This window comes from Triturus cristatus, chromosome 3_1, assembly GCF_964204655.1.
Source record: "Triturus cristatus chromosome 3_1, aTriCri1.1, whole genome shotgun sequence".
Lineage (NCBI taxonomy): Eukaryota > Metazoa > Chordata > Amphibia > Caudata > Salamandridae > Triturus > Triturus cristatus.
In genome coordinates this window covers 949,909,298-949,935,721 of record NC_140583.1, presented here as the reverse complement: position 1 = coordinate 949,935,721, position 26,424 = coordinate 949,909,298, and the positions used below count along the sequence as shown (strand labels likewise).

General features: G+C 40.5%; 1 protein-coding gene across 1 annotated transcript in view; it reads left to right on the top strand.

Annotated features, from left to right (window-relative positions):
- LOC146861307 (formin-like protein 2) overlaps positions 1-26,148 on the top strand; it is a 393,344-nt gene extending 367,196 nt beyond the window's left edge. The window contains exons 3-5 of the mRNA XM_085646227.1: positions 14,664-14,744; positions 21,612-21,647; positions 26,068-26,148. Of these exons, the coding sequence (XP_085502353.1) occupies positions 14,664-14,744; positions 21,612-21,647; positions 26,068-26,148 (198 nt within the window). The remainder of the gene's footprint in view (positions 1-14,663; positions 14,745-21,611; positions 21,648-26,067) is intronic.
- Positions 26,149-26,424: the final 276 nt, after the last annotated feature.

The window sequence follows — 26,424 nt, the reverse complement described above, 5'->3', positions numbered from 1 at the left end:
TCCTACCTTCTCGTGATGTTCAGCACAGTCACATGATAGCATAACACAAGAAAACTCTTTGAGAAAGGTGTATAACTTGCTGGAAGAGAATGCATGTCTTCTGTTCCAAAACTTGCTCATGTGTGTACTTGCATGCATTCACCTTTGTAGTAGTTTCTTAGTTTTTCAATGTAATGCCTCCACGGCTAGCTCTTTCTTAAATGTATTTAAGTACCCTTTAGTTAATTGTGTCTCATTTCTGCAGCCGCCGTATAGTGGTTCAATACACCGAAAGTTTACAAATATAGCAGCAAACCCCCAAGGAAAGACAAAGGAATGGCATACTGTCAAACGTTAAGAGCTTTGAAGGGATGGTTTTGTGCTTTAAAGTCGCAAAGGGCAGCGACATTTCTTTTCCAATTCCCACCATAGCACAACCAAGCATAACAAAGATGACGTTCCCCGATTAAGGGGCAGGATCTCGGTCCTTCTCATGCACAGGAGGAGTGCTCAGGAAATTGCTTCATATTGTTTTTTTGACTTGGGGAACTCTTATGGATTTGTTGCACCCCAAGGCAGCTGTCTGGTTGCAAAGCAATATTGGGGACATGCTGAAAGCTTCCCTAGGAATGCATTCTACCCATTGCTTACCATTGGCTTTATGTTTTGTAACCCACATTTGCTTGCTTTCTGTTTGCTGGTTTATTTGTTTTATGCTATCCAGCATGTCTGTGTCCCTCCCATGGAGCACAGCCGTTTACCACCTCTCTGATTGTCTCCTTGTATTTTTCCACAAGTGCTTGCTTTCTGGAAACTTTTTTCTTTTTCATGAGGCACTCTTGGAGAGTACATGTGTTTTCAGTTGTCTCCTGTATGCTGGTTCACAGCAGTAAACGTGCTGTATTTCTTTAAATATGTTTCCTGCCTCCTGTCTTTCTACTTGACTGATTCCACTTATCTCGGCCAGTACATCAATCTTGCCTGCCTGTGACGAACAATGCTCCATTTACAGGCTTGTTTATGTTGGTCAGTGCGCTTCATTAATAGTATACCTTAAACAATCCTGTTCCACAATTTCACACCGATGCCGTAGACTCTGGAAGTACGGTAGTGGGGGGTGTTGAAACACCCCCAGAAAAACCATACTGGAGCTTAGAAGTAAATGAGCAATAAATAGGCCTTTGTTTTTGGTTTTATCTTGTCACATTTGCTTTGCAAAGACAGAGGTCAAATGTTAGGTTCTGTTTTCCAGGGAGCTTGGTGTTTACTTTTCTGTCTCTGATTGTAAAGTAAGAGGATTTATGTGACAATCCTGCTTGGTACTGAGAATGTGAAAGGAAAGACTTAAGCACACAACAACATTTAAATGACAGTAAATGAACTTTATGAATATTTCAGTATATAGCAGAATTAGGAAAGCACAATTGAAACATTTTCTGTAATTCTGATGTGTGGGGGAAACAAATATTTCAATATGATCAAAACAATCAATATGCTTGGTGGTGCAGATTTCCACACATTATCATGTTATTGTTTGTATGATGTATAATTTTATCAGTAAAACTGCATGCCTGCGAATGTAATGGTTATTTCATTTGAAAATGAAAATGTGTTGTCGTTAATCGCACTTGGCTATGACTCCATGCATACTCCACTGTATGCCACTCCAATGTATGACACACTGTGCCACTCTATGCTATTCTGTGCTACTCCACTCAACTCCACTTTCCTCCACTATACCATACACTCCACTTGAATCTACAACACTCTATACCATGGGTCTCCAACGAGTAGCTCGGGAGCTACTGGTAGCTCACCAGTACCTTCAAAGTAGCTCTCAAAGGAGAGGTCAAGGTCAGTATCTAATTCAGAGAGTAGGTGCCTATTAAAGAAGACAGCACTGCTCATCTCAAGACCCTCAGAGTGACAGCCAGCTAAACCTATGACAGTAACTCATACTAACACTCAAGCACACAGTGTGTCGGCCTGTAGGGCCTCCCACATGACTGTCTGTATCCAATCTCAATATAACTACGCCACAAGGAGACGGATCATGTTGTAGTCCCTGCTTTATCAGTCACAACATGTGCATGAACAGTGGACCTTAAAGGAAGTATGGCAGCAGTAGCCTGAGCAGTAATCAGTGCTTACCCACCAAGGTGTGGGACTGCAGGAGTCAGAGTGAAAATGTGTCAGTTGGGTGCAGGATCAGCCCAAGACCGGAGGAGAACAGGGCATGACCCAGACCGGAGAAAATTAAGAGACTCCTCAGTATTTATGTGCAGCATAATAAGCGCTATTGCTTCCTGAAAGCTACGCCTGGTGTCAAGTACCAGCAAACATCATAAGGGTGTTAATCTCTGGCATAGTTTTTGCTATTCCTGGCAGAATAGTGCCAATAGCATAATAATGGTCATCCTTATGTATTTGGGGTATTGTTGGTCTAGTTGTGGTTCACTGGCAGCCATCATTGACATACTAAGAGCATGACTCCCTTTACCTATTCCTGGCATAAGAATGGTCATGACTGGTATATGGTCTCTGCCCAGACCCTTATGGTTTCCAGCCTTGGCACAACTGTGGCCCTAGTATAATGGTGGGCATTACTGGCATAATGCAGGCACCGTGGTGCTATGGTTAGCATCCCTGTCACATGACTAATATCTGGGTATTCAAAGCATTCTGTCCATTAGAGGCACCTGTATATGGGACTACTTGATGAAAATGACAAGCTGATGTTTTGGGATTGTGCACTTTCTATAAATGAAAACAGATATTTCAAAGCCATTTTTTGTTTTCAAAAGTAGGGTTTCTTTTGAGTTCATTTGCCCACAGTAGAAAGTTATACTTTATAGAAAAATTAGCATTTTCAGAAACTGATTAATGATCATTCAAGCTGAGGCGGCGAGACCTCCTGCTGTGCTTATGTCATTTGAACCACAGGGAATGTCAAGATTTGAATGTTACTTCATAAGTCAGCTGGAGGCATTTTATATTTATGGAGTTTTCCCAGGAATGTCCGCTGGTAACCGCGCCTGGAATACTTGGGCGGTCACTACTGATAATCCTGTTTATGGTGGTTATAGTGTAGTTACTATTTTACAGTTATAACATTTGCTGGTAGCTCGGAAAGACTTTCCTTGAGCAGAAGTAGCTCTCACTACAGAAAACGTTGGAGACCCCTGCTCTATACCACTCCAATCTGCAACACTGTACTCTTCTCTCTGCCATTCCATTCTACACCAGTACACTCTACTGTACTCCACGCTTCGATACTCTACCCCACTCCACTCTACGGCACTCTACCCCACTCTACGACCCTCTTCTCCACTTTGACACGCCAAGACACTCCAATCTGACACTCTATTCCGCTCTACACTACTTCACTCAACTCCATGCCACTTTACTCCACTCTGGCGCTCTACTCCACTCTGGCGCTCTACTCCACTCTGGCGCTCTACTCCACTCTGGCGCTCTACTCCACTCTGGCGCTCTACTCCACTCTGGCGCTCTACTCCACTCTGGCGCTCTACTCCACTCTGGCGCTCTACTCCACTCTGGCGCTCTACTCCACTCTGGCGCTCTACTCCACTCTGGCGCTCTACTCCACTCTGGCGCTCTACTCCACTCTGGCGCTCTACTCCACTCTGGCGCTCTACTCCACTCTGGCGCTCTACTCCACTCTGGCGCTCTACTCCACTCTGGCGCTCCACTCCTCTCTACCTTACTCCACTCTGGCGCTCCACTCCTCTCTACCTTACTCCACTCTGGCGCTCCACTCCTCTCTACCTTACTCCACTCTACTTCACCTACACCATTCTACGACACACTACTCCATACCAGTCACCGCCACTCCATGCCATTGCACGACACTCTACTCCATGATACCCCACCCCACTCTTGCATACACTAAAAGCCACTGGACTCTGCGACAGTCTACTCCACTCTACAACACTCCACCTCACTCCACTCTACACCTCTACTCCACTCTACTCTATTTCACTCCTTTCTACACCACCCCATGCCACTCCACTCTCCGACACTCTGACTCTCCACTCCATGAAGCTCTCCTCTATACCACTGACTTTTAACCATGCTGAACAGCAGCCATACTAGTGTACAACATGGCTAAAACATATTGGCAGAGTTAATAGCTTTTGCATTGACTAGACCAATTGGCTTTGCTAATGCTTGTTCATCTTGGATCTTGTTTTGAGGCCAATCCTACAGAGGGTACTAGAAATGTGCTTGCACCCCCATTTTTTTTTTCTTTGAGTATCCTATTTATTTGCCACTCTCCTAGTCTTTTGCTGCCTACTCCCTATGCCATGGCCTATCGGTGCCTTTGTCTCATTTAGCTTGAGGAACTTACAGGAGCCAAAGGAATAGGGAGTTTTAATACACACACGTGCTCTTTTCAAACACACATGCATGCACTGTTCAAGCATACACACACTCCTACTGAAAGGTATGTTTGTGCGCAGACACACACATGCTGGAAGCCAAACACCTGGCAATGGACAGCCACACCAAGCATCACGCATTGCAGGTTAGTCTAACACTGTTTAAGAAAATCCCCGCATGGTCCAAGATATGTTACACAAGTAAACTGAGTTTAGAGTAGACGTCAGGTAAATAAGACTTTTTGTCCCAAATATGTGTCTTTGTGATGCAGATAACTCTGTTCATCCACCGGGCTCACTGCACCAATTTTGAAAGATATCTGCCCTTCTTCACATGCAGGTATAGATGCCATGACTGTAAGCTAAGGCAAAGCAGTCGTGCCGTGATTGGTTTTGCACCACCTCCTGTGTTTACTTTAACTGCGCAGGATTGGTAGAACTGAGCTGACGTCAGTACAGTTTGTCATGTGCATCCTGCCTGTGCTGGAGCCTCTGAAACCAAAATTGTGCAGGACTCTGAGTTAAAAAGTTGGTGCAAAGCCGTCCCTTCTCAGCATGTCAGCCTCAGTCCGTCAGCTGATCAGGAAGCATCACAGTAGGATCCATCCATTGCCCACCTCTCCTAACCCTAAGAAACAGCTCACAGGACAGTAGCAGCATCTCCATTCCTTCTGTACACGATCAGTGTATTAGACTGACATTGTAAGTGAGGTATGTTAGAGAGCTACGTGTAAACATAGTGAGGTGCATAACTGTGGGCAGTGATGAAAGGACTAACAATAAGGCCCAAAGGCCCTGTCCTTACCCTAAATTATATTTTCCAACTCCACATCTCCCAGAATGCTACACAGTGCAATGTAGGCTGAACGCTATTTTGGATTCCAGAAATGTAGATAAATGCAATTGTACTTGGTATAATAATGACATGCAATTTTATGTTTTTTTTGTTTAGTGAAAGAACCAGATAAAGCCATGTAAGTAGGGAAACCTATTTACATTTTGAGTAGATTCTTCCACAACCTAAAGAAATATGGTAGCTGTAATCCTGGGTAATTTACAAGGATTAAACTCAACTAAAGCATCGAATTTTGACTTATGCAAAAAGTTCAGACCTGGAAACATATGGGTCTATTTACATATCTGCTTGAACGTACCTTTATAGTTTTTTTCACATTATTAAACATTTCCAGAAGTAGGCCTGAAAAGCTGCACATGAAAGAATTCCTCACAGGGGAATAGGAGCCCCCCCTATGCAAATGCCCACATTATTGGTGTCCATGGGGAAAACAGTCCCCCCCCCCCCCCCCCCCCCCGTGAGGAGAGCCATTCCTAAAGTCCCACCAAATATGGGGAGGATCTGTCTCCCTTCCTAGCCTGTCAGCGGAGCAAAAGGGAGCCTTCGGCTGGAGTAAATCTCTGAACACTTAGAGGATGGGAGAAGGTCAGATCAATGTTTGAGAATGGCCACAAACATTCATCTTCAGACCTGACAACTCACACGGTGCCACCGTGTGTCACACGATTTTTGGTCCCTTCACAGGGTCACTCGGTGAGAATCCAAAATCACCTGGTGGCAGGAAGAACGAGCTGAAAACTACTGTAAACAATGGATTTTCATCCCTTTTTTCACTGCAGTAAGCAGCGGATAACCATTAACCATTAAGAAGTGTGAAAGCAACCGAGGATATGGTGTACGCCGCCCTGACCCTTCGTTTTTGGGCAGGGGGTCTGGGGCTTGGTGAAGATCAGGGTGTGCCTTAGGTAGCTCTCAGCACGAGGCCTGTCCCTCCAAGGCTCCACCCCCTCCTCGCACTGTGAAATTCATTTGTAAGTTGGTAGCTATGCATCTTTGAAGGCATTCCCACAGCAAACCACACCATAAAAACGTGTATTTCTACTCTTTAAGAGGAATTTACTACTATAAATTTCTTAGCACTCATGCCAAAGAAATCCAAAGTAGTAGATGCATTTACGTTCACCAGGAATGCCTTCTTGTATATGAGGTTTTTGAGGCTGTAACCTTGCGCTAATGGACACAAATGCCCGTGTCAATAGAATCCTTAGTTCTGACAACATGGTGTGATCAGGCAACCCTGACCATACTTTAGAGCCTTAATAAATTTGCTTTATTTTGAACAAAGAATATACTTAAACAACCATTTTCACAATTGAATTCCTCTACACTATTATTTTTTTGTTACTGATGGTGAGGTTGCTTGCAACACGGATGCCAATGTTGTACCTGTTCTCATTCCTCAAGTATTTGTGTGTATTCTGAATAAAGCTTGCACAGCTGTGTTGCACATGTTCTGTGTATGCAAAGGAAGCTTGCACCTCTTTTGCCAAAGTTGTATGTTCTGTGCAATACTGAAGCTTGAAAAAAGCATTTCACTGTACAAAAAAGTAATGGAAACATTGAATTTTATCGTCTTGCCTCTGGTGAAGTGAATCTATAACTGCAGAATTCGCTGTAAAAACTACACTAGTACTAAGGTGGGCCTCAACTGGCAGAAACTCGACCATATGAACAGACTGTTGAATGGCTAAAGGCAGAGCAGGGATAGGACCTAGTAGTGTGCACTGTGGTCACTGACTGCAGCTAGATGGGGAAAACAAAGGTGTGGTTAAGTTTATTTGAAAAATGACGGCACTAGGTGTAGACTTTTTTGTGTTCAAAACAGTTGAGTTGTTTTCAAGGGTGCCTGCTCCTCTTCTTCCTCTGGGCCGTTCATGCCGGCGACCATGTGCTCTCCCAGAGCTCTATATCCAGCCTGGGAATTTTGCATACGCACTTCTGTGACAGCATTTCAGCTGTTTTAAGTCTGGTTCTAGATGATCATGTTGCACAAAATAGGGCAATTTCAGAAATTCACCTTAATGCATGGATCTGTCCTCCTTACTTAACCCTCACTGAGCTAGGGTGACCAGACGTCCCCGTTTTCCCAGGACGGTCCCCGTTTTTGGGGAAGTGTCCCCGTGTCCCGACACTTTTCTCCAAGTGACTCAAATGTCCCTGTTTTCAAACAGTGTCCCAGTTAAACACAGAAATGTCCCTGTTTTTCATTGTTCCGGTTGAGCATGCGCGCGCATGCTCTCTTTGCACTGTTTACAGCATGTGTTGTCACTGTAGCAAGAAGGGAAATCCTTTGAAGAGAGACATTTTACACGCAGTGCCACCTACGTCATTGTGCCAGCCAAAGTTTCTACTTTAGATAAAACAATATTTCTTCGTCCTGTAGTTTGTATTCATAGTCATACAAACTTTTCAGTAGCCCTTATGCATACCGTGCAAGGATTAATGCATTGCTCATTGCATGTTTTATTCCTAACCAATTGATGCATGCTCTGTGTTCTCCATATCAAAGCTATGACTTGACCTTTTGACTGACCTTTCAGGTCACGGCAAACTGTTTAGCTGGAAAGGACTTAAAGGAGCAGGGTTAATGCCTGTGGGAGAGGCGGGCAGCGCGGCTCGAGCTTTTTGCTCAGGTCTTCACACTATTGCACTATGAGATGATACCAATGGCTAGAGTGCACTATACATACCCCAGTAAGGTAACATGACATCCCAGCAGTGACCACTCAAATGTGGGAGGACTGTGTGGTCGGCCAGCCTTTGCCACCCTTAAGACCCTAAGGCAGTAATACCTGGAGAGAAGTGTTTTTCTTACATTGGTCCATGGCTGCCATTTGGCAATTTAGCATTCTGCAGTTTACCTCCCATGCTTTTCTGTCATGCGCAACTAAGCAACATTGTTGAGTTGTACTTTATGTGGTGCTGACGCTCAGCTATCGAAACGAGCATTGATAAAGCTAGTAAATCTGGCGTTTGCTAGCCTGTGATGTTTTATTGATTTTTGGCAAATATATGCTATAGTCCTTAAAAGTGTAAATGTAATAAAAAGTACTAATGCTGCTGTGTGAAGGAGAGGGGTGCCAATAAAAGACCGCGGATTTGCTGTCTGTAATGCTTCATCTCGGTCTGTGGAGGGAGCTGTCATTGTAGTCCCTTTTCTATGTCTGACAGCTGTCAAATAGTCCTACTTTTATGTCGAGGGATACTGCAAACCATAGTCCTACTTCTATGTCTATGACCTGTCCCCGTTTTTTGTTTTGAGAATCTGGTCACCCTACACTGAGCGTCACTGAAAGTATTACACGTAAGCTACCGAACTATCACACATAAACACGGTGAAAACATACAGGTGTCACACGTGAGCACTTAAAAACTTGTAGCACACAAGAGGGTAGCTGTTCCTAAAGAAATAACAAAATACAGGAAGAAAATTACAACTGGATACTTGGTGGGGGGAGGGGGGTGTTTGAGTTTCATTATTAAAAAGTGATGCCCTCACATACCTGCGAAGGTGTCATGCTTCATCATTGGGTGTTTAGCTCCTCGTAGGGTCAGCGCTGCAATACCCCACGGGTCCGCTAGAGGGCTCTTTAGCGGAGATCTTTTAAAGTAAAACGTCGTGTGGGTGAGTGCAAGTGTGTGAAACAAGTGAAACGGTGGTTTAAAAAGTATCAATTTGTAATTTCCTTCCATTATTTTCTTATTTCTTTAGGAACAGCTACTCTCTTGTGTGCTCGTGCGTGTTCTTGGGAGCAAGGGTACTGGACCTCTTTCGGCTCCCCGTCCCCCCTCTTTAGTAGTTTGAGCACATTTAAAACTTGCCAGCTATGAATGGGTTAGCAGCAAGCGTGCTCTTACCCCCTCCCTGTGCTCGCGCCCCTCTCGCTCCTGTCTGAGGCCCCGTCTCTCTGATCCTGTGAGAGAGGGTAGAAGGGCCTGAGATGACCGAAGACCTGCTCTGGACGGTTCCCTGCGGGGCAGCAGCTTGTGTGCTGTTTTGCCATCTGCACTGCCCCACTGAACTTATGTAAGCTGCTGAAAAGTGAGTTGTTTCGGGGAGTTCTTTCAGGATAGTTCTTCTGCGTCATCTGTCCCTAGAGCTTCAACCGCTAGACATCTCTTTGTGGGCACGTGCTTCGAAGCAGCACTGTAGGATTAAGAAGTGCACCAAATAGGGAAAAAATACAACAGAGCCTCTATTTATTTTATTACTATCCGCTTTATGCTGAAAAATGAAAGCCATGCATCGCGCAGCGAGATGTTTTTTTTTTTTTTTAGTTGTATGTGGCGCAAACTCGACCAAAAGATATTAAAGCGCTTTACATGACCAGTTGTGTTACAGACAGACGCATTCATTTGTTAGGCATGGGGAGATTAAGTAATTTGCCCAGGACCACAGGATGTGGAGCGTCCCTGCCGAGACTCGAACATAACGTGTATTTGTGTAAAGCGCACGTGCACCCGGAGGTACCTTGGCGCTGAATAACAGATGTTTATTGTTACCCAACTCAATAGTACTCATTTTATCGACCTCAGATTGATGAAAGGCTGAGTGGACTCGCCAGGATTTGAACCAGTGGCCATGAGGTCAAACACAGACCCCTGAAGGGGACGCGCTAGTCCACTGAGCCGCCAGACCCGGCTCACCAGCTTCGAGGTAGACTCGCCGTTAGGACAGATGTGTTGGCAGCCATTCTAATCTGATGATGAAATATAATTTGCAATTATAGTGTTTACGATTAGGGTATGAAAGCTGAATCCTAAAACACTTGTGTTTCAACAATCGTGTTTTTTAAAATTAATGGCATCCAAACATACCTTTTATAAGGTTTGTTTGAATGTCACTAGTTTAAAGGCGTTTATGAAAACACCGAGTGTGTTTTTTTATTCGGAGCATAGTCCTGCACACTGTAATTGCAAACTCCACTTAAGTGTTTCATTTGCTGTCTCAGTGCAGTTTCCAGAAGCAAAGAAAAACATGCACTGTAAATTGCGGTATAAACCTCAGTGGAACATACTTACTCACTTTTTAAAGAGATGACAGGCAATTTGGCTGGTAGGCTGGTAACTCTTTTGAATCCTGCTGCCCGGTGCCAAGGATGCGGTCATGGCAAGCCTTGTTAAATGTAACCGTTTTTTTAGGGGGAGCGAAATAATCCGTGCCAAACCTCTCTATCACACATTGCAAAGGGCTCAAAGGTGGCAGCACACAGAGGGCTTGTGTTAGTCTGGGAACAATGGGAGGATTATGTTTTATGGGACCCGTTGCATCTCATTAGCATTCAGCATGGTGACAAGTGAAATTCAAGGTTAGGCAGTGTGACTGGAGCAAGGAAGCAGACGCATCCCAAGGTGACGGGTAGTCACGTGGTCTCCCCCAAAATGTATATTATTTGAATGGGACCCAACGGTGTCCTTTATATCTCTCTTCCTAGGGTGTGGATACATATTCATATAGTGGGGCAGCGGCTTTGATAGGGTACTTATGAAACACTGCATACTTCAACACCTGCCCAGCGAGATGGACTCTCCCTTTGGGAATTTAGGAGAGGGCGGAGTTCCCACTAGATCCCTCTACTGGAAACATTTGTGACGAATTAGGATCAAGTGGTGCACATTACAGTGGTATTTCCTAAAGAAATAGGCCAAAAAGAAATATGCTTTACATGCACTTTAAATAACCCGAGCATGCATTTGCTGTATAATTTTTCAAAGTACGTTAAGCATCTCACTTTAATTTCTAACGTTGCTCCTTCTAAGTAAAATTTGTTTGAGATTCTAAGGAAGAGGCAGGATGTAAAAATGAGACATCATATTGATCTATAAATTCCAAGTCACTCACACACACACTGAGGCTGTCTCTGGGGCCAGATCAGACTTGTAAACGCAGGTAGCAGAACTACCATTCATCTTACAGAGATCCCACAGGCTCAGTCAGACATGGGGTATACAGTAACGGCAGATTATGCCTTATATACAAGTGCTAAATGATAATAACTGAAGTATACAATCTATTTGCCCGTAAAAACCACTCTAGCATCTTGAGTAAAGCTAATTCAATTTGTCAATGTCTCGAAATACGTTTTCCCTCCCATATGTCAGTCTTTTGTGTTACAAATTATCTACTTTTGTTCCCAAACATCAACTTGTCATTATCTGAACATATCAGCCTATCGTTTTTAGTAAAGGTTTTGATCATATTGCTATTTTCATTCAGTTCTCTAGGCAGATGCCTTTACCACACATGTTAAGTAAATGTAAGGGAAGTATATAGCCTTCCATATCCCCCAGGTAAAGGCATGCGTGGTTAAAGTAAAAATACTTGCCTGCGTGGTAAAGACATTGTGTGGTAAAGAATACGTTATAAGGGCTGTTACACATACCGGAGGATAACACGCTGGATACAGACAGGGACTTATCAAGGTCCCGGGCGTTTGCCTATTTTACGTCCAAACTCCTACGCAGCTTTGGGTCGCCTTCAAATACTTTTTTCCTTGTTACCTGGGATCCTTATTTGGACTTCTATTTGGGGACGCATCACTTATCATAAAACATCATTCCTCTCTACTTAAGTGGACAAGTTAGATGTTTGCAATCGTTTGGCAACTTGAGCAGCGCAAGGCCGTCATGGCAAGTGCCTCTTCAAAATGGAACAATATTTCACTATTCTTTCCCGAAACCGACACACTTAAAAACATACAAGCCTTGAAAAAGTCACTGTGTGATGAAACGCGTGTCGACTGTCATCAATGTATTGAAAACTGGATGAAAATGACCCGTGGAATAAGATTTTACTGAGAAATATTCAAATAACGTTTCCCTACATTAAAGAAAACTTTTTTTTTTTCAAATCAAATCCTTACTGATTTGGATTTTATTTGTTTCTTGAACACTTTGTATGGAGGGCTGTGGTATTCCTTTCTGTGTTATAAAGGCTTTCTCTCCCCCATACGATGCAACGTATCTCCTTTGTGTATCTAGTTACTCTCACTACCAAACACATACATGCACACACACACCCACACACTCACACTCACTCTCACTCTCTTTCTCTCTCGCGCTCATGTATGAACTGACACAGGCTCACACAAACTTACACTGCTCCCCCCTCACTCTCAACCCCAGCGTGTATAATTGATCTCTACTTCCCCAAACTCACTCACATTCTGGAGATTGTGATATCTTTGGCGTCAGTAATAGGTAGGTCCAGTGCCTAATTTGTAAAATAATCATAATATAAATAAAAATAATTTAAATGGATTAGTGCAGGTCCCAAAGATTTTCTTAAGAGCCCACCACGGGCGCATAGGTGTAGGAGAAAAGTGTAAACTAAGTAAGTCCGTTTTTATATAGCGCAGCTACTCACCCTTAAGGGTCGCAAGGCGCTGGGGGCCGTAGTGGAAACTAAGTGAGCTATTGCCCAGAGTCACACGGTGCTGAGCTGCCGCCGGAGCTGGGGATCGAACCGTGAACCCTGTGCTCCGAAGTCAGCTGCCCTGGCCACTGCACCACACCTCTCCACAAAGACCCAGTTGAGCCTCTGTCCAAAAACCTATAGTTATGGATCGGTATGCATCATAGCCAGGGCCACTGCAATTTATGCGATGATTGTGTGGCTGCAGCATTGTTTTTCATAATTATCGATTTGCCACATAGTCCATAATCTGCTGCATAATCTGCAGATTTTAACAAAAACAAATTGTTTCTTGCTCAAACGTTTCAAAAGTTACTGAAAATGCAGTGACACATGTTGCTATGCAATGGAAGGTCCTTTGACAAGATTGATTGGCTACCTTTCTGTTCCGTATTGCTATATTTGAGTGTTAAACTGGTACTCATGAGGTGCAGCCACAGCCTAGGCAGTGTTTACAAGCATAAAAATGTCAAAATAATTTAGAATTACGATCACAAAATGTGCCACATTGCACCGCCTAATTTGCCTTTTCTTGCAGTATAATTTACTCACCCGCCGCATTATTTATCCCTCCCCAGACACATTATTCAAGTGACCCTGATCATAACCATAAAAGCACATTGACCATAGCCAGAGAAAGTGTGCAGACGTGAAGGATGCTGCCCTTCTTCCATGTCCTTTTCTGCTAGTCTCTCTATTGCCCTTGTTCCAAAGTCTGATGATGAAAAAATAAGTGCTGGTGCCCAAAATAAGTGCTAGTACCCACAACCTGCATACGTTAAGCACTGCCTAGCTGTCCTGTGGGTGCTGGTGCATGCTCAGACTGGCATTGGAATAGGGTTGTGGAATCTCCCTGCTGCACATCAACCAACGCCTGCAGTTCTTGCCACTCCTGCTGAGCTCAGACATTTGCAACACTTACCTGAGGCCAGTGGTTACCTGGGTTATTTGTATCTCTGGCACAGCCAGTGAAAATCTATTCAGTTACTTAGAAGCAGACAGCACCTATGTGTACCTTCAGTTTTGGCCCAGGCTTGCATTATTATTATGTGTGTGTTTGCATGCTTTGGCAGTTGACCGTGGCGCCGCCCATGCCGTTTGTTTTGCCTCTTCTCCGGAGCATTATGTTTCTCAGTCTCACTACCTTCACTGGTCCTGACACATCATTCAGGTCTTAGTTACAGTAGGAATGAGAGTCGAAGTGGCCTAACAGCCAGAGCTGCTGAACTTGCAACTGGGGGGGTTCCAGTCTCAGCCTTTTCTTAACATCCTGCCTTTCTGGGCAATCGCTGCTCTGCCTCTGACTAAAAAAGGTGTAATGTAATCTGGTGTTCAAGAAAAATTGTGCTATTGCCCTTCGGCAAGCTTGTGTATGTAAAACTGCAACAAAAAAATTTGATTTACTTGGACGGTGAGGACACCTGCCCTTCCAGTCCTGTTTCAGACCAGTGTCAGAGGTTGAGATGTGATATCCTTACTGTTTCCTCCCATCTTTTAGCTTTATCCCTCCATTACTATTTGATTTACACTGTGCTGTAAAGATATCCAGTCGCATCTTCTCAAATTCAATGTGATGAGTCCTTTACACTGTCGAATGAGGGTCAGTCGTGACATTGTTCCTTGCCCTTTCCTAGTTAATCTGATTCACTGAAGTTGTCCTGTAATGACAGTTCAGATTGAACATAAATGTAACTGGTAATCCTGATGCTAAGGTACTATGATCATAAAACGGTAAATTACTTAGGTACAATGATCATAAAACCGTAAGTTACTTAGGTACAATGATCATAAAACCGTAAGTTACTTAGGGACAATGATCATAAAACAGTAAGTTACTTGGGTACAATGATCATAAAACTGTAAATTACTTAGGTACTATGATCATAAAACCGTAAGTCACTTGGGTACTTTGATCATAAAACAATAAGTTACTTAGAATATTGTGTAGTAAATGTACATTTGTGCACCTTACTTTTCCAAATGTTAATAAACAACTTTTGTTATGTTACAGGAACGGTTTCAGGTGAAGAATCCACCACACACGTATATCCAGAAATTAAAGGGTTATCTCGATCCAGCGGTAACTAGGAAGGTAAGATGTGTGTTGTTTCTCTCTGTGATTTTATTACTTCCTTGTACTCCATCTGTGCATTGATGGTTCACGGTAGCCTTCCTTCCCCTATACTTTAAAGAGTCAACCATCTGGAGTGCCTATTGACAACCCTAATGTAGTCTGTGCCAAACAGAGAAGCTATAGATCTTGTGGTACAGCATATAACAGCATAACACATCGGGTACAATTCGTCTTTAATTGTTACAAACTAAATGCTTTGTCTTACTCCATAGGCCATGCTTGAAATCAAACAACATATCCAGGAAAGAGGGAATCCGCATGTGTACTGCACACTTTAATTACATAACCCTTTATATCAACTTCCGGAGTGCATCTGTACTCGTATCCTGTGCAGATTTTTTTTAACAGCTTTTTCTTTTTAAGAAGGCGAGAGAAAACCAGCAGATCATGTTTCTGACAGCTTCTCTTATTCCTACGACTTAAACAATCAACGCTTTATTTTGTCCCACTGTTTGTGGTTGCTGAATGCTGTTTGCCACATTTCCTGTAATCTCTTGGCTGTCCAAGGGCACCAGATAATGACTGTATCGTCTAAGTACCAAAATAAGTATAAGAGATGTAATATGCTCCCGCTGGTTTTTCATTGGCGTGTCCTTCATAGTCTTCTACTAATGTTTAATATAAATATGTATATAGTTCAGCCAATATGTCACAGTTGGAAAAGCACTGAGAAGAGATTCATATTTGCCAGCATCTATTCATATTATTGTTTATTATATTGTCAAAATGTGACCGCACTCCACAATGGGTGTGTTATTGAGGCCGCAGAATGATGGTGCACAGGGCCTACTTATGCTCAAAGACATCATGCATATAAGGTAATTGCACTGAGCAACCTAGGTGTGAACACATTTGTATTCCATACCCTACTGACCAGGCATATGGAACCCTGCCTAGGAAAATGAATCCGAATTTCTCAATCATGCCTTTCTGGTATCAGCAGTAAAAATTAAAATAGAAAAAAAGAACGAACACTCAAGGTATTTCACTTGTCCGTCCTACCTTGTAGGAGGTCCGTGGCAGCTAGACCTATGCAAGAACTGATAATACTCCAGTGTTTTGGCTCCACCTCTGCATTAAAGTGAAACTGGCCCTCCTCACCCAACATGTCTGAAGTAATGCTGCTTTGCTGTGAATGAAGGTCTTCTCACTATTATTGTGACGCTAGTGGTGTTAATATCACCATTCATTAGAATTGATAGCACATCAGTGAGCTGGCTAGAATTTCTATTTTGGGCATGGCACCTTCTCTTTTTATTTCAAGCATTGACTGACTTTAGCTCTAATACAATGCCTTTGCTTTTAAAAGGTATATTTAGTGCTTTAAAATGGTCAAAAGCTCTACCTTTATCAAATTCTGGTCACATATCTATACACAGTAGTGTAACAGTTTCTTGAATATTTAGAAGAGGAGCAGAGTAGACATTCACACCCATTAATGATAGGTTTTTGCGCACACGCACTAAACTTAGGTTAGAAAAATATCAGTTTGTTAATGCAAATTTAAAGTTCCGACTCACACAATCATGACCAGTGAAATTTTACATGCGCTATTGGTAGGCGTGTTATGAGCGATTACAGACATTTTGCCTAGAATAGTTGTTGTGATGGTCACCAGCTAGTAAACTTCATTGACAATTTATTTCTCAAATATTTAACAATTTATGGCTACGTCTTGGTGTAAAGTTATTTAATGTTAAAAAACATGTAAAGCAAGTGCTGTTTAATATTTTTTTGAACAATAATTCAGCTACAGTGAAAATCAAATCTTTTCCAAATTCTACAAAACGTAAAACTAACTAAACTACCTCAAAAGGAGCTTCCTTACTGCACAGCTATGTTAGGAGAGTTTAAGTAAATGGGGGAAATGCACCAATTTCAAATCCAATAGGATCAAATGAAGGATGCCACAAAATAAATAAATTACAGTGCTATGTGAAAAAATAGGTAACTATGGAACCAAAATTCAAATGTCAATATTGTGTGAAAAATCATGAGTCAAATAGAAGTTACAAAATATAACGCTTATTTAAAAAAAAAAACTGGTATTTCAAGGAAATTAAAAAGGTCTGAAAATTACTGAATGGTGAGTTCATTTTAGGGAACTCGCAGATCTAAAACAAACACTGTTTCCTTTACAAAGTTTATTATGTCACAAGAAGGGGAAAGGTGTGCTCTGATAAATTTCAGTGTGGCAACAAATATTGTGAGTCTTAGGGAGTTATACACATTAAATCCCATGCAGTTTATATAGCAGACTAATCCACAAATGAAGCAGCAGAAAGGTATTTCAGGTCCATGTTTTGCCTTAATAATAATGCAAGAAAATTGGAAATAGCCAAACCAAGTGAAGTGTTTGCAAATAATGTGGTAGTCTTTATGATCTTTACCAAATTCAATAAATTAGCAAGATGTTTCTTCTCTGCACCAAGAGAGACTTTAAGGTATTAAGATTGTTTGTGAGTCAGGTAGATTTCCTGTTAGCCTTATGTGATCAATATTGGGAAAATAATCCAAAAGGGTACAGGTTTTCCATTTTGCTAGCCTCACAAAAATGAAATCTGGGATTGCTAGGAAGTCTGGACTTTAAAAGTTAGCAAATGTCACATTTATTTAGTGTTGCGTCAGATTGTTTGTGCTTTGTGAAAAGTTCATTTTGGGTTATACAGTGCGTTAAAAGCGCATAAAGCAATATACAAACATATGGTTAAAACAGAAAAAATTAAGCTACATATTAATTGTACCAGTTAAAATTCATGATTAAAGGAACATTGGAGAAAAAAAAATCATTATTTCTCTTAAGACCACACATTTCCATTCAAAATCAGATAAAATCTAAACAAAATACAATGACACAAATCGCCCTTGTTGAAACTAGTGTAGCTGATCATTCAGTTTAAGACTGCTGGCAATTATTTTTTCTAATGTAAATAACCCCCAAAATGAGGTTCTCGTAAGCCATGCTGCCAGCAAGAAACAAGTTATGGAAAATACTAGCAGTCTTACAGATGTGAAAGGCAAATAAGCAGTTTCGAACTCCCATGTTTCTGCAAGCCAGAGCAAATCATTGTATTTACCCAAGATCATTTTACAGAGTTTTTTTTAAAAAATGGTATTGATAGAGCTTACTGGTCGATAATTGGCAGGGTCACAGTGCTTGCCTTTTTAAAAGACAGGTAAAATGTGTGCCTCAAACCAGGTAAAAGGAATAGGGGCTTCTATTGCAGTAGTGTTTGTAATCAGTTTTTATATGGACCCCTTGTGTTGGATTTATTGATTTAGTTATATGACCAGGAGTATTCTATACCATCTTTCCTATTTAATGACATGTAAAGTTCCGGGGGGGGGGAAACTAGCAAATTCTGAGTATTGGACTCGAAAAGGGCAAGCCTTCATTCAGATCATCAGAGTTGTACTCTTAAATAGTTCTCTGTGGACATGAAACTACCATTTTCATGGTGTGATGGGTATGGTGTGCAGTATTTTCTGAGATAAAGGTAAGATTAAAAGAAAGGGAAGGCATCTCCTCAAAGTTGAGACCAATGGCGTTGATAATAGGAAACTGAGAAAAATAAAGAGACTGTGTGCCTTTGCAGGAGAATATGGAGGATATGTGGAATGAAGCTGCTGCAACTTTGTGCCGTATGAAGAGTAGAAGTGAGGTAGTGTAGAGATTATAATTATTTTTCATTAATAGGTTGAATAGATTGCAGGAAAGCCTTGTGTTATAAGTAAATACATTAGATAGGTTGAGGCAAGAGATGACAAGGAAAGCAAATAATGATTATGCCTGTATGTCATCAATTCAAGGTTATCAGAGCCCCTGGCAAAATCATATCATTAGTATCTCCGTCTCCCAGTGTTTTGTAAATGTGCATCCTCATGTTTCTATTTGGATGAGGCTATAAGGCAGGTGGTAACAGTGGCCTTAATGAAGTGTAAAGCATGTGTCAGGTGTGAATGTGATTGGTTGTAAACAGTAGCTAATGTGGGTTTATAGAGCACAAACCTGCTATAAGGCAAAATAGTGATATGTAGTAACAAGGGTAGTTTAATTGAGAAGATCGGGTTGAAGGGGTTGTGTGAGTGATATGGTTATGGTGAGTCAAAGGAGGGCTAAAAATTAGCCGTGTCAGAAGTTGTATTGTGGGTTTTTGAGGTGCAGATGAGAAAGTGACATGGAGGCACTTGTGTGGTGAAGTGATAAAAAAGTAATCAGTTCTGTCTTTAAAAAGGTTTCCTTTTAAGTGCTACATTCTTATGTGGTTGGCTAGACTTTGCAGAGAGGTAGTGGGGAATGCTAATTGATATTCAGAGCGAAAAGAGGTCGGAAATCCAGATAATAAACTAGATTCACCCCTCAGTTTGGTTGTATGATTTGGTCAAGTAATTAGTGATAGTTAATAAACTGAAACTCAGAGATGTTGGCATTGAAACGGAGGGCATTATCAATTTTGGTGTTTTTTCATAGACTCACTGGTGTTCATATCCGACGTGGACATCAGTTTACTGCACATTGTGAAATGTTGGCGTAGCATACTGTACTGTATATGTACTATGTTTTGACCTATTGATAATTACTTTGGCCACACTTAACAAATAATAGGATATAATATACCACTAAATGGGGAATGAGGAAGTATGAATGGCTTATGTTTTGGAAAGTTGTTTAAAATGGTAATCTAGCCGGAAAAAAGGAGTATTGTCATGATATCTCAAAGTTGAAATACATTATTTTTCATTCACAAGTCCACATTCAAAATTGACTCTGTGGGTGCAATAAAATGCTGAGTAGTATGTATAAAACAGCATTCACTAAGTACTATCAATTACTTTACAGTGGCAGAATACTTGCCCTGATATTTACATATGTACATTAGCAGTAACATTGCATTGACAAAATACAATATTTGGTACAATTGGTTGTGCACTAAAATTGCAATAATTTTACAGTAGGAGAAGACCTGCTCTTATATTACTCAGCACCAGCAATAATACTATAGAACTTGAAAATGGGATCCACTTTTAATGTAATTGACAACTAGCTTTTATAAAATAGTGACTTCACAACAGCATTATATTTCAATAGTAATAGCTAGGTGTACTATCACCGTGGGTTAAATAGTTGTGCTATTACACTGGTTGGGCATTTACTCAGTGTTACATTGAGTAACTCTATTACAGTGGCTACACTATATCTCCACTATTACAATTGATGCACACTAGCTCTGATATTACAGTTCTTGCACGCTGGCTTTAGTGTTGTAGTGACTAAACAATAGCTCTAATATTACAGTGATGGAACAATAGCTATAGTAAACAGTAGATAAGTGCTTGCTCTGATGTTAAAATAACTGAAATTGTTCTCCTATATTACAGCAGTTGAGGGATAATTTAATATTAAAATGTTTGAAAACTGGCTCTAATGCTGCAGATATTGAACGTAGTTCTCATATTCTAGTCACTGAAATAAAGCTGTAATACCATAAATACTGTTGCTAATATCTAATAAAGCAGTAGATGAGAATTTGCTCCACTAAAGCAGATACTCCACAATTGTTCGCTCTGGCTACACACTACCACTAACTCTGCCACAGACAAGCCTTGTTATCTGGTTTTACCATTACTGAACATTCGCTCCAGTATTAGAGTGGACTTGAATTAACTGCAATATTACAGTGATGAGTAATATCTCTAGTATAGAAGTTATTCAAAATTAACTCTTAATGAAGTAATGGAAAATATATGTTAAATTACAGTGGCCAGGATTGAACTCTAACAGTGAAGTAACTGGGCAATACTACTAGTTTTACAGTGGCTTAGAAGAAACTTGAGAGTAATTAACTATGGTGTTTTAATGCTATAGTTGTAGAATGAGCTCCATTCTTGAGGTGACTAGGAAATCTCTGCAATTGCGGTGACTGATCATTTGTTCTTATAGAACAGTGCCTTGGAATTCACTATAATATTGCAGTATTTGGGCATGTGCTCAAAAAATGGCACTGGCTTATAATTAGCGTTAAGATTAACCTAGCTCTTACATTATGATGGCCGTGAATGTTCTTGAGTATCAAATTGGCAAAGCATTTCGGAATTAGCTCTGATAATTGGATTTACTAATACTGTGAAAGAAGGCATTCTCTCAATATACCCTCCACCCTTTCTTATGTTACTGTTATACACTCCAGCTCTCGGGCCTTTCTTGCATGCAAGTGTAACACGCTGTGCATAGGGATCTCAGTACATTTTAAGAAGTGCGAATTGTAATTCACTAAATGAATTTGCTTGAAAATGGAGATAATTATTTTTTGTTTTGTTAATGTGGAGGTTAAGGTTAATCTCTTTGTTATGCACCTACAAATGTCACTTTAATGGGGGAGATGTGGCTTCTATGGGCTCGTTTGCCACCAAGAAAATACAAATGTATGTGCATTAAAAATAAATAAGGTCCAGTATTTCAGTTTAGAGCTATTCTTTGTGCTTCAGATCAACCTCCCTTGTCTTACAAAACTTTTTTATGTTGCAACAAGCCCCCGGGGACTGTCGCAGTTAAAAAACTGAATTAGATAATATTTAAAGTGCTTTTTTCTTTCAAATATATTTGCAAATGGATTGCTACAAGACTCACTCCCTATCCTCAAAGTACCTCCAGCAACAATTTGCCATTTTCCTTTGAAAGTTGATTGACTGGTTGGAAAATGCACTGATGACAAAAATGTTAACAATATGTTAGTCTCTTTTTATTTGACACAGATAATGGTGGCTTTTTGTTTTTTTCTCCAAAGGAACTAACTTTTACACATGTTTTTATTGCTGCGTAAAAAGACCTGGCTGAGCATCAATGTGCAGGTGATAGCAGACGTATGTCTTCAATTTGGTTGCTGGAATGTTGGGATTGGTGTTTCTGTCATCACTGTTGGATTGTTATATTGGTTTTCATTTCCAGTCTAATAGCCACATATGGGATCCCTTGTGCACCAACTAACAAAAGGATAATAATGTTTTAAAATTAGTGTTGGGGACTGCTTCTACACTATTGCCTTCTAAGGAAAGAGTTGGAGAGTTACTTCCCTCCTTCCTTAGTTTTGGCTAGTGTGGCTAGTAATGGCTTTTCACTCAGCTTAAGTAATATGTCCACATAATGTGTACTTGTGCTATTCATTAATTATAACTTATTTATTTAATAAGAGCATTCATTAAAAATTTCATATTCAATATTATGCAGTTTTATTTAGGGGAAGTGGCTCAGTTAACTTTGTTAATCCAAACATATGTTTAAAATCATTGCTTTATTTGGACCTGCAGTGAATATTTCCTTCCTTAAAATGTATTACAAACCCAAGCATTGTAAGTTGATGATATTAAAATCAGACTTTTTTATTTACAATGAACTAAACTGACTGGGAAGAGTGGAAATACATTACCTGTCTTGCTTCAATATTTACTGTATTTCATAGAAATTCTGCTTTATCCGTTAATTATTGTTCCTACTGTGCAGAAATTGCATATGTCTTATGGTTTTAATTCAATAAAAGGCCTAGAACGGTCGCTGTTATGCCTGTTGCCTTATGCAACCTAATAAGTTTAAAATCGTCAGCTCCAATCTTTGCCCTTTGTGTAACTCTTCAAATGCCTGTGTTTGAATCTATACATTTATATATGTGTATATCTATGTCTAGCCCAGCCCCACCTACGTTTCTCAGTAGTTTTTGTTACCTTGTATAAAACACTTGCCTTGACATTTTTGCAAAGTAGCAGTGATGTTTGTACTAGTATGTGTGGTTCTGTGTTAAAAAATAGATGTATGGTCATGTGGTTTTACTAAGAGCACATTTTTCTATGATGTATTCATAGCTAATTATTGAAGATTAAGGAATGTATCTATTCTCTTTATGAAAAATAAACCCCGAACATTTGTTGTGCAATCGGATGCCCGTTGTTAGTATAACATTGCAGAGACTAATTGCAACACTGTCTTCTCTTAATAGAACATTGTAGAGGCTAGATGCAACACTGTCTTCTTTTAATAGAACATTGTAGAGGCTAGATTGCACACTGTCTTCTTTTAATAGAACATTGTAGAGGCTGGATGGAACACTTCTTTTAATAGAACATTGTAGAGGCTAGATGCAACACTGTCTTCTTGTAAACCCGACCTTCTGAGCGCTATAAAATATATTTTTCCATTTTCTTTCTAGAGACAAATAAACAATCAGGCCCAATTTTTAAGTTAGTTCGTTCAATTAACATTTTCCTGTCTAGAAAAAGTAGTTGTCATGCTAATATAGCGTAGCAAAAATATACACAATGTATAAAAAGTACATAAAAAGTAACTTGTATTGAAAGGCTACCACAGCCATTTCAAGGTTTTCTGACACATAAAACTATCAAATGTCAGCTCTATGGTTTGTTATGCTAGCAGTAACGCACATTGGTATTTTTGCCCCATAGTACACAGTTACCTGGAATGTGTAATGAAGTTTGAAATGGTGACAGGGTAGCTAAAAAAACAAGTTCATATTTTTAGGTAGTTTTTAGGAAAGCACTTTTTAATTCAGGTGTCTTTGGCATTGTTTGATCTGCACGTAATTTTGCAAAGCATTACATTCAGGGATGTTTGATCTTGTAAAGTTTCATGCAGATTTGTAAAGGGAGGGAGAATTAAGAGGAGATTCCCGAAAGGTGCGGCGTATTTTCCATTCATATTCCCTCTTAAGGGAAGGACAAAGCAACAAACGCCGGTAAAATTTGTTTTGTGAATTGGAATAAATGCATGTAGTATTTCTTTACTGAATGTCCCTGAAATGTTTTAACAACAGTTGGGTTTTGAACCAATTCACAAACTTCAACTTTAATCTAACCTGGAATGTGAATGACAGAGCCATTTTTAGTCTGTTTCCCATTTCACCGCTTGTGAATTGACTGCCCCAATGCACTCCGAGCTACGCTGGCTCTGAGGGCAGGGCTAGTGGGTGCCGGCTATATCCACCGACACACGCGATGATCCCAATTCCCTCTGGGCACAGCCCTAGTCATGAACAGTCTCCTCCAAATATTAATCCAGAAAAATAAAGCTGTTGTGAGAAAATGTGGGACGAAGCACCTCTCTCTCTCTCAAATGTTCATTAAATAATGTAGTTAAATAGCAAATACTTAAAAAAAAAAAAACGCAAGTAACCGAATATATTTTCATTAGCAAAACAAAAAAACAGACCCGTCAATTTACTAATTCATCCCAGATAATATATTTCATGGTCATAATTGGCATCACAAGAATCTTAAGCATCCAATCATTGGCCTCCCAGTTTATTAGTCAAATGGCCTCAAAACTCATCAATACATCATTATAGGACTGTAGTGTGCCTTTACCTATTATTTAATATGTCCATGCAAGTACATGCGAAACAGATGTATAGGTTTTATTTCTGGACTTGTGCCACTGATGAGCATGCTATGCGTCGGCACGTGGCCATGGTAAAAATCAACGGCCAAGTTGCACTGTGGGAAGCATTCCATTTCAGATACAGAATGTAACACTCGGCTTATCCGCACAGAACATGGTCCTGACACCTCTGTCAGTCATATATAAGAGAGACAGGCCTCGGCCTCAACAAACCTGAAGCACAATGCTAAGATACTGTGTTCACAGCCAAAGGGGTGATCTTAGATGAGGAGAGCTGCAGTAGTATACAAGCAGCTGACCATGAATAATGTAAATACTTGGATTAAAAATTATGATGGTGGTCATTTTTTTGTACTTTGGAGTTGTGTTAAGGTCAGCTTGCATCCAATGGTTGTTTTGGAGTGCTGTTAGCCTAGCCAAGTTTTACCCGTCAGAAGCAAATACAGCCAGTCCTGCATTGATATCTTCTGCTGCTTTCTGCTATTATAACCACACTCTACTATGAGAAATCAAGACTGCATTTCGATCACTCTTAACTCCAAGCAAAAGATGGAATGCAATGCAGACCCTGGTGCTCCTAATGAGAACAAAGGTTACTATCACATGTTCGGTTGTCTCTGGACACCCCCTTTGTTGCGTAAGTGATGATAATGCTCTCGTCTAAAATGCTGAAAGATTGGAGCATGCAATTTTGATGGCGCCACCCAAACTCACCGCAGATCAGATCCCTTTTGAAGCTAACTTTTGAAATCACAGTGCTGAGTCTTCAAACCTAAAAGAGCCACTTCCTTCTCCCATTTCAATTTTCATTGAGTAGTCATTAATCATGACATGATCTGCTTAGGCACAAAATGTGTATTTTTTAGTTTTTATAATGATTACTGAAAGGCATATAAAAATAGCACATACTTTTTCTCGAGTAGTAGAAAATTTTGTTTGACCTTGAACTACTGTGTAAATACAGATCTTCACTAGCTACATTTTGTTTAAAGGAATCTTCCAATTTCAATTAGGACTTGGAGGCTTATATTATGCCTTGTGTAGCTTTACTACTCCTTTGTAGTGATAAAAGAACCAGACCGCCCCTCATCTGGGGGCCCTAGTGGTAAACTGCAGTACTTTCATTCAGTTCTGCTTCTTAATTTGTTGTTCCTTACCGGAAGTGGGCCTAAAATAGACGACGAAAAAAGTAGCCTGACTTTTTATAACCATTGCGCACGTTGATTTACAGGTGCCCCAAGAGTCATATGAAATCCCCTTTAATGTGCCATCCAGTGTAGAGAATTGCAGTTCGCTTACACACACTCCGCTTCACTAACAATCCTCAATAGGCATTCCATAATGTTTGATGATATCAGCGTGGATTTTGAATTCTAGTGTGACATCGTTAACTGAATATCCCCTTTCATAGCCATGCAAGCATTTAAAGAGCAATACATGGAATAGATTTCCTAAAAACGGACAAAGAAGGCAGTACACTCAGTTTCTAATATCCAAGGACAATGTCTCCAGGTGATTGGTTGTTCATAGAATTTTTAGTTCTTGTATTCTGGCACCCATCTTTGCTGCAAGAAGAGTGTTAAAGTAAGAAAATGCTTAATATTAACCTCTGTGCCTTAACATAAACTCTAGATGCATGTATGTATCCCTCACGTGACCATGACATTGATCACACGGCATACGATATTGTCACGATCTAGGCAAATCAGTCACCATTTGCACATCCCCATTGCATTATTACCATTGCACCGTTTGCCATTTTTTACCATTGTATTACCACAGTGTAATGTGCAGTTTGTCTGTCTATATAAATGAATCCGCACTTAAAGTGAAACAGTTGTTTTCTATTTTTTTGTTTTTTTTTAAATACAAAAATAGAAATTCAGAAGACGGGTCCAAGAATCCACGCAAGTACTGCGAGAACTGGAAATTTCATTAAGAACAAATCACATTGGGTAAGAACTGTTGTAATTAAAACAATATTGAGTTATGAATCTAAGAAACAAAAAGGTCTACATTTCCGGCACTGTGCATGCTGCCATCATTATGCAGTGACACTCCAGCGGGTGAGGGTACACCTCTTTGGTGGGGTGGAGATTTGGCGCAGGGGAATGAACTGATGTGGGTACCCTGAAAATGTGTATGATGACACACAGGTATGCCCTAAGAAATGTATAGAAATTGGAAACCGCGAAGAGAACATTTTGGACTGAACTGAGATGTTACTGGGAGCCC